The 11,951-nt window shown below is 39.1% G+C and overlaps 1 protein-coding gene across 2 annotated transcripts; it reads right to left on the bottom strand.

Moving 5' to 3' along the window:
• Positions 1-68: 68 nt before the first annotated feature.
• LOC127933909 (uncharacterized) lies at positions 69-8,095 on the bottom strand. Of its 2 annotated transcripts, XM_052531039.1 has the most exons (5): positions 6,047-8,095; positions 5,426-5,495; positions 3,203-3,754; positions 2,668-2,892; positions 69-1,662 (listed from the first exon to the last, which is right to left on the bottom strand). In XM_052531039.1, exons 3-5 carry the CDS (start codon positions 3,747-3,749, stop codon positions 974-976), a joined length of 1,461 nt encoding a protein of 486 aa, XP_052386999.1. In that variant the 5' UTR covers positions 3,750-3,754; positions 5,426-5,495; positions 6,047-8,095; the 3' UTR covers positions 69-973. The 2 variants fall into 2 exon arrangements, with proteins under 2 accessions (XP_052386999.1, XP_052386997.1); XM_052531037.1 differs by having other exon boundaries at positions 5,426-8,095.
• Positions 8,096-11,951: the final 3,856 nt, after the last annotated feature.

Below are 11,951 nucleotides of genomic sequence, written 5' to 3'. Positions count from 1 at the left end.
ATAGACGTAATAATATTGAGATTGTATAGCTAATGTACTCTGTGAAGAATTGAAATACAATTTATTAGTAATAGTATTTTAATATTACTTTATTAGTAATGCATTCCTTCTGGAATTCATTTTAAAGGCAGGTTTTATGCTCATTAAAGCATTTCTTGATATATAGGCCTATAGCATGCCATCCATTTATCCAAAACTTGATGAAATATAATATATTTAAACATGAAATATAAAATCAGTATTAATATAGAATTCAAAAATTCACCTCAGGAACATGTTGTCCTGTTACTTTAACTCTGAAAAGCCTTAAATGTACAGTAACAGTCACAAAAACTTTTGCAAAACAATTTAACACTAATCATAATAAACACTGCCTCCTTTTTTTTATCATATTTGATGCATCAGACTTTTTTGGCTCATATGATACAGTATAAATATGAAGCTGGAGGACGAGGAAGAACAAACATCCCAGTTCTATTCCGAGCAAAAATATGACAAAATGAGATGAAATTCTGACGATGAGATTTTCATAAGTGTATAACAGACTACTTAGCTTACACAAAACTACAAAAATATCAGTCGGCACTCTCAAAACATAATGCAATGAAATAGAGTGAGAGATGAACAAATAAACCTTCCTCAAAAGCCTGATGATCATATTTGAGACTTTCTGGATAATCAAGTAAACCTAAGTTGCTTATATTAGAGTTATTCTTACGTTTACTTTACAATAATAATAATAAAAAGTGCACATTTGTACAATTAGACTTAAGGCCTTGTTAAAGAAAGTCTATCAATCAGAATGCATGGAGTAGATTGTGTGTGCCATGTTTGATCATGCTAATCATTTAAAAGGCATTTATAGGGTTAAATATGTGAACCAGGTCATCTCTCAGTGCTTCAGCTGGGAATAAATCAGTGTTCACCCCTCACATGGTATGAATGTGTTTATTGCTGGAGTCATGTACAGTAATCACAGGTGTGTGTTCTCGATAACCACGTCTCTGAGCGGCGCTGGAGAGCAGGACTGCACACTAACAGACCTCTCTGTCCCGGGACAGCTGGCTTGGTCCACCCGAGGGGAGCAGCAGAGCTTCTCCACACACTCCTGGCCACAGCGCAGGCTGCAGAGCGCGTGTCCCGATCCGCCTCCGTCGCTCCGGATGAGCTCCGGCTGCACGGTGCTGTGGTTGATGCCGAAAGCGGCCAGCACTGCTGTGATCCTCTCTATCAGATCCGCGCACTGCGCTGCGTCCAGCCCGTCCGGACAGTGCACGTGCAGCGAGGCCACCAGCAGCGCCTCGGACAGCTGCCACACGTGCAGCTCGTGAACCGACAGCACACCCGGTACTTCAGCGAGGCACAGCCGCACCTGAGCGACCGAGACATGCACCGGCGTCGCCTGCAGCACCAGCAGCCCGTAGCGCCGCAGCCTCGGCAGAGCCACGGACAACAGCACCAGCACACACACCGAGGACAACCCTGCGTCCAGATACACCAGCAGATGACAGTCGGAGTGAGGCCGATGACAGTGCGCTGCAGACAGCAGGAGAACCAGACCGTTACACAGAACCAGCACTGAACCCAGGAGCTCCTGGACCACGGCGATGGAGCCCAGCTGCGCTCCTCTGAACCCGGATCCTCCAGGAGCACACCGAGGAACTGAAGGGTTAAACACAGACTGATTATACACAAACCTAGTCTGTGCATGGGCTTAAACAAAATTCACAATTATTGACTATATTCTATTTAACTTGAAGGTAAAACTGCCTGTATTTTGCTGAAATCTTTTTTAGAGATTTGTTTGTCAGTAAAACTATACAGGACACTCTTAACTTTTGTTTCACACACACACACTAAAAAAAAAAAAAAAAAATTATATATATATATATATATATATATATATATATATATATATATATATATATATATATATATATATATATATATATATATATATACACTCGTCAAACCTGTTCCCCACACTCTACCTGTCAAAAGTTTTTAATAATTATTTGTAATATTTTAAAGAAGTTTATTATGCTCAACAAGTTGTTAAAGTAGTATTGTGAAATATTATTAAAATTTTAAATAACAGTTTAATTTTTGTATGAAAATATTGTAAGTGTAATTTATTTCTGTGATGCTGCGCTGTATTTTCAGCATCATTCCTCCAGTCTTCAGTGTCACATGATCTTCAGAAATCATGAAAATATGATGAATTGCTGCTCAGGAAATGTCATTATTGGAAACAATTCATCTTTCAAAAGTTTGGGACAAGATAAAAAAAAAAAAAATGCTAAAGAAATGTATTTTTATTCAGCAATGATGCACTCAATTGCGACAGTAAAGACATCAATAAGGTTTCAAAATATTTCTATATAAAATAATTGCTGATCTTGAAATTTCTAGTCATAAAATAATCCATATTGTGCAGCACAACTGTTTCCAAAATTGATAATTAGAAATGTTTCTTGAGCAGAAAATCAGCGTATTAGAATGATTTCTGAAGATCATGTGACTGAAGACTGGAGGAATGATGCTGAAAATAAAACTTTTTAGACACATTTGAACAGATATTACAACATAAAATAGTTGTTTTATATTTTACCAGTATTTCACAATATCTCTGCTTGTTCTGTATCTTCTTAAAGAGCGTGCTCTCACCGGTGCGTTCGGTGCAGGAGGAGTGATGTGGTGCTTCCCGAATGATTTCCAGTGAACTCGCACTGATTCTGGAATCAGACGTTTGACACTGACTGGACTGAACTGGTTCAGGGATGCTGGGGTTTGGCAGCTCAGAAGAGCCGTGCTGAGAGCCTTGATCTGGATCCAGAACCCGAGATGCTTCAGGGTTGCAGAACATCAGCGTGTCATCCTCCAGAGCGCGTCCTACAACACAATGATCATCAAGACCTTTACTGATCAGAATAAAATACAGAACACAGAATGTGACTGCACTGCACTGTATTCACTAAAGCAATGTAAAACTGTTGTTGGAATTACAAAAGCAGCTCATTGTCAGTTCAAAGAGAATAAATCGTGTGCAATGAAAATATTAATTATATATATCTTTCTCAGAATGTGCTTCAGTTACTTATCCTGGAGGAGCATTTGAACTTCAATGATGAGAATAAATGGCACAACTGACCAATCAGAATCGAGTATTCCACACATAATAGATGGTTCTATTCAAACACACCTTTGTTTTCTGATGTAGAATGAGGGTCATTTGGCGTCAGACTCTTTCTGATCCCATCATCAGCTTCATCGATACCTCTGCTGCTTCTTTTCCAGGCCAAAACGAGAATATTAAATATCAGACTGGCTCCTCCGACAACGATAGACAGGAGTGGGTGTTGAATGGGTTCTGGCTGCACAACATGTGTGAGAATCTCCAGACTGATGGAGACACACTGAGATGCCAAGAGCAGAGCCGAGATCAGGACGCCGAAGGGTTTGAGACGCATCCTTCTGTAGTCCTCAGCATACGGAGGACTCGGACCTTCTGAAACAGAGATGTCTGGACGGGGTGAACCGGCGCTCGTGGAGGGAGCAGGTGAGCAGGGAGGAGCAGGATGATGCTTTATCACTGATAGAGTCAGATTGATGAAAATGTAGAGTGTATGGAAGCTGTCCACCGCAACGAGGAGGGATCTGCAGATTTGACCGACCACTATCTCAAAGACCAGGAAGCACAAAGACAAGACCAGCGTGCAAATGTGAGTAGTGCAGGATATCCTCGCCATTGCACCTGCACAATAACAATTGATGAGATTTTTTCGTCACTGTTAAATCCAGGAGTGTTTCTAACTTGCTTTAAAATTACTCAAACAAAAAAAACAAACAAAAAAAACTAAAAATTAAAAAACTAAAAAAAAAAAAAGTTAGAATTGCAAGATGAAAATTATGAATTCTTAGGGGGAACAAAAAGTACAAAATTTAGTTATAAACTCAGAATGCCAAGAAAAAATAAAATAAAATGGTGATATGTAAACTCAGAATTCAGAGAAAAAAGTCAGAATTGTGAGATATAAAATATGCATTAAAAAAAAAAAAAAGGAATTGTGAGAATTCCAAAAAGAGTAAAACAAAAAAAAAATTCAGAGATAGGAATTCAGAACTGGAAGACGTAAACTCAAAATTCAGAAGAAAAAATTACGAGAATTCAGAAATAAATCAGAATGAGTTTTTTTTTTCCGAAATTTTTTTTTTTTAAATATATATTTTTATTCTGTGATGTTCATCGCAGACACACCATTGAAGATATTTGCAAGTCTTGTTTCTCAGTATAATAGATTGCAGGTAGAGACGCACAATATTAGATTTTTGCCGACATTTTTCAAATCATTTTGTCCGATAGTTGATGCCAATATTTCCTTTTGTTTAGAAACAACGCAAAGTCTCTCCTGTGCAGAAATTATAAACTTATAAATTTTAAAGAGAGTACACAAAGTTTTGAAAATAACTATAATAAAATCACATTTTTTAAATAATTTTTTTTATCAGATGGAGACGAAAGCTTAAAATTTTACTTTTGGTTTTAATATTAACAGATGGTCTAAAGCAAATGAGCTGTAAGAATTCAAAAATTGTTTTAGGGCTACTTGTATCTAAGTTTTCATAAACCGTTTGAACAAAAAATATTACATATTAATGAATAAATCTGTATATGTTAAATTATTTAATTGACTAGTGTCTTGTGTGGTTTTTATTCATGTATGCTATTGCTTCCGAGCTTCGATCGAAACATACTCGTGATTTTATGACATCACTGCTTTATTTATGGCTTGGCTTCAAGAATGAGCCACACTGCTGACATGATCGATCGCTAACACACCCTGAGCACATGCAAGTTATTCGTCTTATCGGTGAGGCATATCGGTATAATCGGCCAATGCCGATATTTACATTTAATCCTTTATCGGCTGAATGCATAACGTTCAGATAATATTGTGCATCCATAATTGCTGGTAAACATCACCTCATCCATCGCTGTATTTGTTTACGGTCTTATAAAGTATCCCATTATTGTGTGAGAAAGTGCAGCAAATGATTCATTGCCTGAGTGAACCTTCCCAACTAATAAAACTGAATCACAAACAATTTCGAATCTTTTTGCAAAACCGATTAGATTGATAGTGGTTCCCTCAGGAATCACTAGTTCTGATTCTAGACGGATGACATGCTTATGAAATATTATCAGGAAAAAATAACTAATATCTCAATATCTCAGGTCGGCATTTAAATCTAGACTCCTCAGAGAAGCCTCTGGTTAAACCAAAAGTAAATTAATCCCGATGAATCTCAATCATCAAATGAGGAAGAAGATGTGTTTTTATTTCTATGGTGTGAATGTGCAGGGGTTTGCTGTAGAGAAACAGAGCACAAACACACTGTCGAGCTGCATACTAAGTGACATGACCTCTATCAGGACGCCAGACTGTACGAATCAAGGGAACGCTCTTCCTGGAGACACTCCAACCTGAAGTGGACTGGAGAAACACAAAAACAGTACAGCAGCAAGTGAAGGTACAACATCTACTGTAGCTTTAATTATTATGTGCTTATAGCACATAATGGATGGAGGGACAGTAAAGCCTTTACGCTGGATTAAACAGGTATTAACACTTATATTAACTGCCACTAATAAGCTGTTGGATTTATAGAGTGCTTAACAGATTAGTAGTTCACATATATTAACAATATATAAGGTTGTTAACCTATATAATGCTAATAATGACACTATAATGAAAATAACCAGCAATTATGAAAATCATAAATGAGACAAGTAAACTATGAGGTTTGCGATTCATGTAGTACAATTTTACAATAATGCATAAAAAAATGCATATTCATCTTTAAAGTTTACTGATTTTGAAAACAACATTACACTTCAAAACTCATATGTGTGTGTGTGTGTTTATGTGTGTGTTTATGTGTATGCATATATAACGGTTAGTAACAGTAACATAAAAATGGAAGTCTACTACTATATTTCAAAAACACAACCACCAGTGTATAAACCAGAAACATCAGCATTTACCTGTTTGAGGATGTCCTGAGCGCTACAGAAAGGTCTTCACAGCCCCATGAGATGCTGTTTCAGAGTTCACAGAGTTAAAATAAAGTCTGTATAAGCACTATCATGTGAGGATCTTCTGTCCGCCAGAGCAGAGCGGATGAGCTGAAGGAGCACAGCTCTTCTGTTTCTCTCTCATCACGTTCTCACGGCTTACATTCAGAGCTCCAACTGATGTTCAGGGGGGAAAAAAATGTCCACAAAGGGAATTCACATGGAAAGGCTGTGGCTAAATAGCCTTTTTAACTCTCTCTGTGCCTGAGGGAATCCACACACAGCTCTGACAGAGAACACAAGGCCAAAAACTAACACGTTGCATTGAGTTTGACAACCGAGAGGCTCTTTAAAGCACTAAACCAACAGCAAGCCACAATCACAACAGCATGAATTCAGCTCGTACTGAAGCGCTAGCTTCCCATTTACACATGCGTCAGATTTAACATTCAACCAGTAATTATGGAGAATGACTGTAATACTTTGATTAGAGCTTAATAACTAATCTATCTATGTCTTTCAGTATGGGTGCTGATTATACGGTAAAATCTGTTATTAAATCTAAATACACCTCTGAAGTCTCCGTCGTAAGAGCGAGTCGCTGAGGATTACATGGAAATTCCTTCAAAGTAGATTTATAATAATAAGCTCCAACAGTCAAATACCTCAAAGATCCCTTCTATACGGCACTGATCATCCCAAAGTACAGCAAGACTCAATGACTTCTACATAACGAGGAATTAATGATTAAGAGAAGTCTCACAGGAGCTCGGTATCATTTGAATTCATTGCTTTTAATTCCACCTGGAGACATGTATAAGGAGGGTGTGTTTCTGGTGTATTATTTCAGTCTCTGCATGTGCTGTGCTCTGGGTTTAAACAGAAGCCTGATAATCTCAAACAGATTGGTGTCCTGCTGCAGGGCTGTTTGATAGTGTTTGCATACATCTCTCAGGGTGTGTAACATACCAGACGCCGCTTGCTTTCATAGGAACCAGGGGGTCCAACCTGTGCAAACCCAGCATACCAATAATAAAGATCCTCAGCGCTTTGTAACATTTCATCAAGTACCTTTATTGTATTTCTTTAATGGAATTCAAATGAAACATCTATTTTCTTTACAGACCCCTCCAAAACCCCTAGGCCTAAATTGTAAACGTTAAATCTAAATAAACATTATGAGAGTTGAAGTGAATCTTTATCATAGTTGTCATCCGTTCTCAGAAGTCTAAATGAAATAGCATGTGGAATTTAATTTTTCAGTGTCGTCTTTATTAGTTGCATTTCGGACGTTTATTTATGAACACTCGCATGGACAACTGCTTTTGATACCAAAACAATAATTGTGATACCAAAAGACAAACTGTTTTAGACTAGCTTTTATATCCACCTTGTTTTTCAACATGGAAGTAAGCAATGTCTTGTGCATGTGTGGACCTTTTGATTATTATTGCCCTACATGTAGCGTGAAAATGCCATTTCAGCATTTTACTAAGAATTTTTTGATACGTCACTTGTTTCTTTGTAATTCTTTATGTTTACTAGCCATTTTTACAGAAGTGGGGATGCAATCGTGTATAACTAGGCCAAGAACAGACAAAAGAGCTTCCAGCAAACAATGCGGTGTCATTAAGGACTGGTCTGAGGAACATCAGCATGTACTAAACACCACCCCACAGTCTGTGGAGAATCAACAACTGGCTGACGATCTGAATGTGTTTTACTTCAGATTTGAAAAGGATAGTCTACCACCCCCCATCTGCTCTGAGCTGAATTTCACACACTCACTTACCACCCCTGAACCCCCCCACCATTCAAACTGTGCTTAAGGTCTTTGTAGAGGACGTGAACCAGGTCTCCAGGAAGCAGAAATCTAGAAAAGCTTCAGGCCCAGATGGTGCTTCACCTGTCTGTTGAAGGGTGCTTTCACACTTGGTTCGCTTGCCTGGTCCGAACCTGAGTTCGATTGCTCCCTCCTCCCCCTGCCCCTGCTGGACTGTGTTCATGTTATAATATTTGAGTCCGTTCGTTTGCGTAATCAAGCCAGCAGCTCTTTACCCCATGGCTTAGTAACGGCGGTGTAGGAGAAGGTGGCAAATGCATAACATTACTCTCTACTTTTTTATGTATTTACGTTTCTAGAACTGTTAGTTTTGTTTACAAAGCTTCGGTACATTATGGCACTTGCATCTGTCTCATGAATTTACTGCAAATGCTCTAAAGCATGCTGAAGGCGAACAGAAATTAGACATACAGCTCTCTGCTTGCAGCACGTCAGTCAAGCTCATCAGGAAAGTGAATGAAACACACACACAAACACACTTTTTCATTAAATAATACGTCATTAATAGCGGTTCACTTCCGCAATTTGTTACGATTGCGTTCACATCAGCAGCGAACCGTAGCGGAGTTCACATGAACCGTCCACCCTGGACCACCATTTTTAAGCGGACTCGGGTATGGTTCGTGGGTGCGCACCCGAGTTTGGAAGACAGCAAACAAACCGAACTCTGATGTCAATCGAACCCGGGTGTGCACCAAAAGTGCTAGTGTGAAAGCACCCAGTCTGTGCTGACCAACTGGCCCCCATCTTTACACAGATCTTCAACAGATCATGGGAACTGTGTAGTTCCCGGTTGCTTGAAACGCTCCATCATTCCGGTCCCTAAAAAGTCAAAATCACTGGACTTAAGGACTGCAGACCTGTCGCTCTCACGTCTGAAGTCACTTGAGAGACTGGTCTTGGCCTACCTGAAGGACACCACTGGACCATTGCTGGATCCTCTCCAGGTCGCCTACAGAGCAAACAGGTCTGTGGATGATGCAGTCAACAGGGGACTGCATTACATTCTGCAACACCTCGACAGATCTGGGAATTACACAAGGATCTTATTTGTGGACTTCAGTTCGGCCTTTAATACCATCATGCCTGACCTGCTCTCAGACAAACTCACACAGCTCTCCGTGCCCACCTCCATCTGTCAGTGGATCACCAGCTTCCTGACAGACAGGCAGCAGCTAGTGAGGTTGGGCAAACTCACATTCAGGACTATCACCTTCAGCACTGGCGTCCCCCAGGGCTGTGTGCTCTCCCCACTGCTTTTCTCTCTCTGCACATCTTAAGACCCCTCAGTAAAGCTCCTGAAGTTTACAGACGACTCTACGGTCATCAGCCTTTTAGAGGTTTAAGAGCTGGCTGTCTGGTGCAGTCTTAACAACCTGAAGCTTAACACGCTCAAAACAGTGGAGGAGATTGTGGACTTCAGGAGAAACCCCCTGCTCTTCCCCCACTCACCATCATGAACAGCACTGTAGCTGCAGTGGAGTCATTCAGGTTCCTGGGCTCAACCATATCTCAGGACCTTAAGTTGGACACTCACATAGACTTTATTGCAAAAAAAAGGCCAAGCAGAGGTTGTACTTCCTTCATCAGCTCAGAAAATTCAACCTACCACAGGAGCTGCTGTAACAGATACTGAGTCCATCACTGAGTCCGTCCTGTGTTCATCCCTAACTGTCTAGTTTGGTTCAGCTAACTAATCAGATATCAAGAGACTACAGCGGACAGTCAGGACTAATGAAAGCATTATTGGTGCACCTCTGCCCAGCCTCCAATATGTTTGCATCTCCAGAGTGAGGAAAAGGGCTAAATATATATATATATATATATATATATATATATATATATATATATATATATATATATATATATATATATATACAGTATTGTTCAAAATAATAGCAGTACAATGTGACTAACCAGAATAATCAAGGTTTTTCGTATATTTTTTTATTGCTATGTGGCAAACAAGTTACCAGTAGGTTCAGTAGATTCTCAGAAAACAAATGAGACCCAGCATTCATGATATGCATGCTCTTAAGGCTGTGCAATTGGGCAATTAGTTGAATTAGTTGAAAGGGTTGTGTTCAAAAAAATAGCAGTGTGGCATTCAATCACTGAGGTCATCAATTTTGTGAAGAAACAGGTGTGAATCAGGTGGCCCCTATTTAAGGATGAAGCCAACACTTGTTGAACATGCATTTGAAAGCTGAGGAAAATGGGTCGTTCAAGACATTGTTCAGAAGAACAGCGTACTTTGATTAAAAAGTTAATTAGAGAGGGGAAAACCTATAAAGAGGTGCAAAAAATGATAGGCTGTTCAGCTAAAATGATCTCCAATGCCTTAAAATGGAGAGCAAAACCAGAGAGACGTGGAAGAAAACGGAAGACAACCATCAAAATGGATAGAAGAATAACCAGAATGACAAAGGCTCAGCCAATGATCACCTCCAGGATGATCAAAGACAGTCTGGAGTTACCTGTAAGTACTGTGACAGTTAGAAGACGTCTGTGTGAAGCTAATCTATTTTCAAGAATCCCCCGCAAAGTCCCTCTGTTAAAAAAAAAGGCATGTGCAGAAGAGGTTACAATTTGCCAAAGAACACATCAACTGGCCTAAAGAGAAATGGAGGAACATTTTGTGGACTGATGAGAGTAAAATTGTTCTTTTTGGGTCCAAGGGCCACAGGCAGTTTGTGAGACGACCCCCAAACTCTGAATTCAAGCCACAGTACACAGTGAAGACAGTGAAGCATGGAGGTGCAAGCATCATGATATGGGCATGTTTCTCCTACTATGGTGTTGGGCCTATTTATCGCATACCAGGGATCATGGATCAGTTTGCATATGTTAAAATACTTGAAGAGGTCATGTTGCCCTATGCTGAAGAGGACATGCCCTTGAAATGGTTGTTTCAACAAGACAATGACCCAAAACACACTAGTAAACGGGCAAAGTCTTGGTTCCAAACCAACAAAATTAATGTTATGGAGTGGCCAGCCCAATCTCCAGACCTTAATCCAATTGAGAACTTGTGGGGTGATATCAAAAATGCTGTTTCTGAAGCAAAACCAAGAAATGTGAATGAATTGTGGAATGTTGTTAAAGAATCATGGAGTGGAATAACAGCTGAGAGGTGCCACAAGTTGGTTGACTCCATGCCACACAGATGTCAAGCAGTTTTAAAAAACTGTGGTCATACAACTAAATATTAGTTTAGTGATTCACAGGATTGCTAAATCCCAGAAAAAAAAAATGTTTGTACAAAATAGTTTTGAGTTTGTACAGTCCAAGGTAGACACTGCTATTTTTTTGAACACACCCCTTTCAACTAATTGCCCAATTGCACAGCCTTAAGAGCGTGCATATCATGAATGCTGGGTCTTGTTTGTTTTCTGACAATCTACTGAACCTACTGGTAACTTGTTTGCCACGTAGCAATAAAAAATATACTAAAAACCTTGATTATTCTGGTTAGTCACATTGTACTGCTATTATTTTGAACAATACTGTATATATATATATATATATATATTATTCCCCTTGGACCCCTTACGCACAGCCCACTCTCTCTTCCAACGGTTGCCTTCTGGTCGGCGCTACAGAGCACTGACCACCAGAACAGCCAGGCACAAGAACAGTTTTTAACCTGAAAAATTAATCTTCATAATTAACCATTGTCCATCAAAATTAAGTTATCTGACATATTTATATTAAACTACATACTTTGTAAACAACATATCTGCACACTAATAAAATACCTGTAAATTTAACTAAACAATTACAATTTTCCTATACTTCCATTTCTGTATATATAGTACATTTAATGTTTTGTTTTTCTTTTTTATATTACATCCCTACTGTGTTATTCCTATGTCTGCACTATGCTGTACTTTCTGTAAGATCCTGATCAAGTCAGATTCCTTGTGTGTGTAAACATACTTGATAATAAAGCACTTCTGATTCCGATTGAAAATTAAACCGATTACACTGAAAAAAGTTTGATGTAGAAAAATTTTCAAAGAAATGGTAACA

Source organism: Carassius gibelio, chromosome A18 (assembly GCF_023724105.1).
Source record: "Carassius gibelio isolate Cgi1373 ecotype wild population from Czech Republic chromosome A18, carGib1.2-hapl.c, whole genome shotgun sequence".
NCBI lineage: Eukaryota > Metazoa > Chordata > Actinopteri > Cypriniformes > Cyprinidae > Carassius > Carassius gibelio.
The sequence above is the reverse complement of the archived record's forward strand: the minus strand, read 5'-3'. Positions and strand labels throughout refer to the sequence as shown.

Bases quoted from the DNA above. Each gene is read 5' to 3' on its own strand.
- LOC127933909 (XM_052531037.1), bottom strand. From the start codon at position 3,749: ATGGCGAGGATATCCTGCACTACTCACATTTGCACGCTGGTCTTGTCT. The intron at 2,893-3,202 runs GTGTGTTTGAAT...ATTGTGTTGTAG, and splicing joins TTCTACATCAGAAAACAAAG to GACGCGCTCTGGAGGATGAC. The intron at 1,663-2,667 runs GTGAGAGCACGC...TTAACCCTTCAG, and splicing joins CTCCTGCACCGAACGCACCG to TTCCTCGGTGTGCTCCTGGA.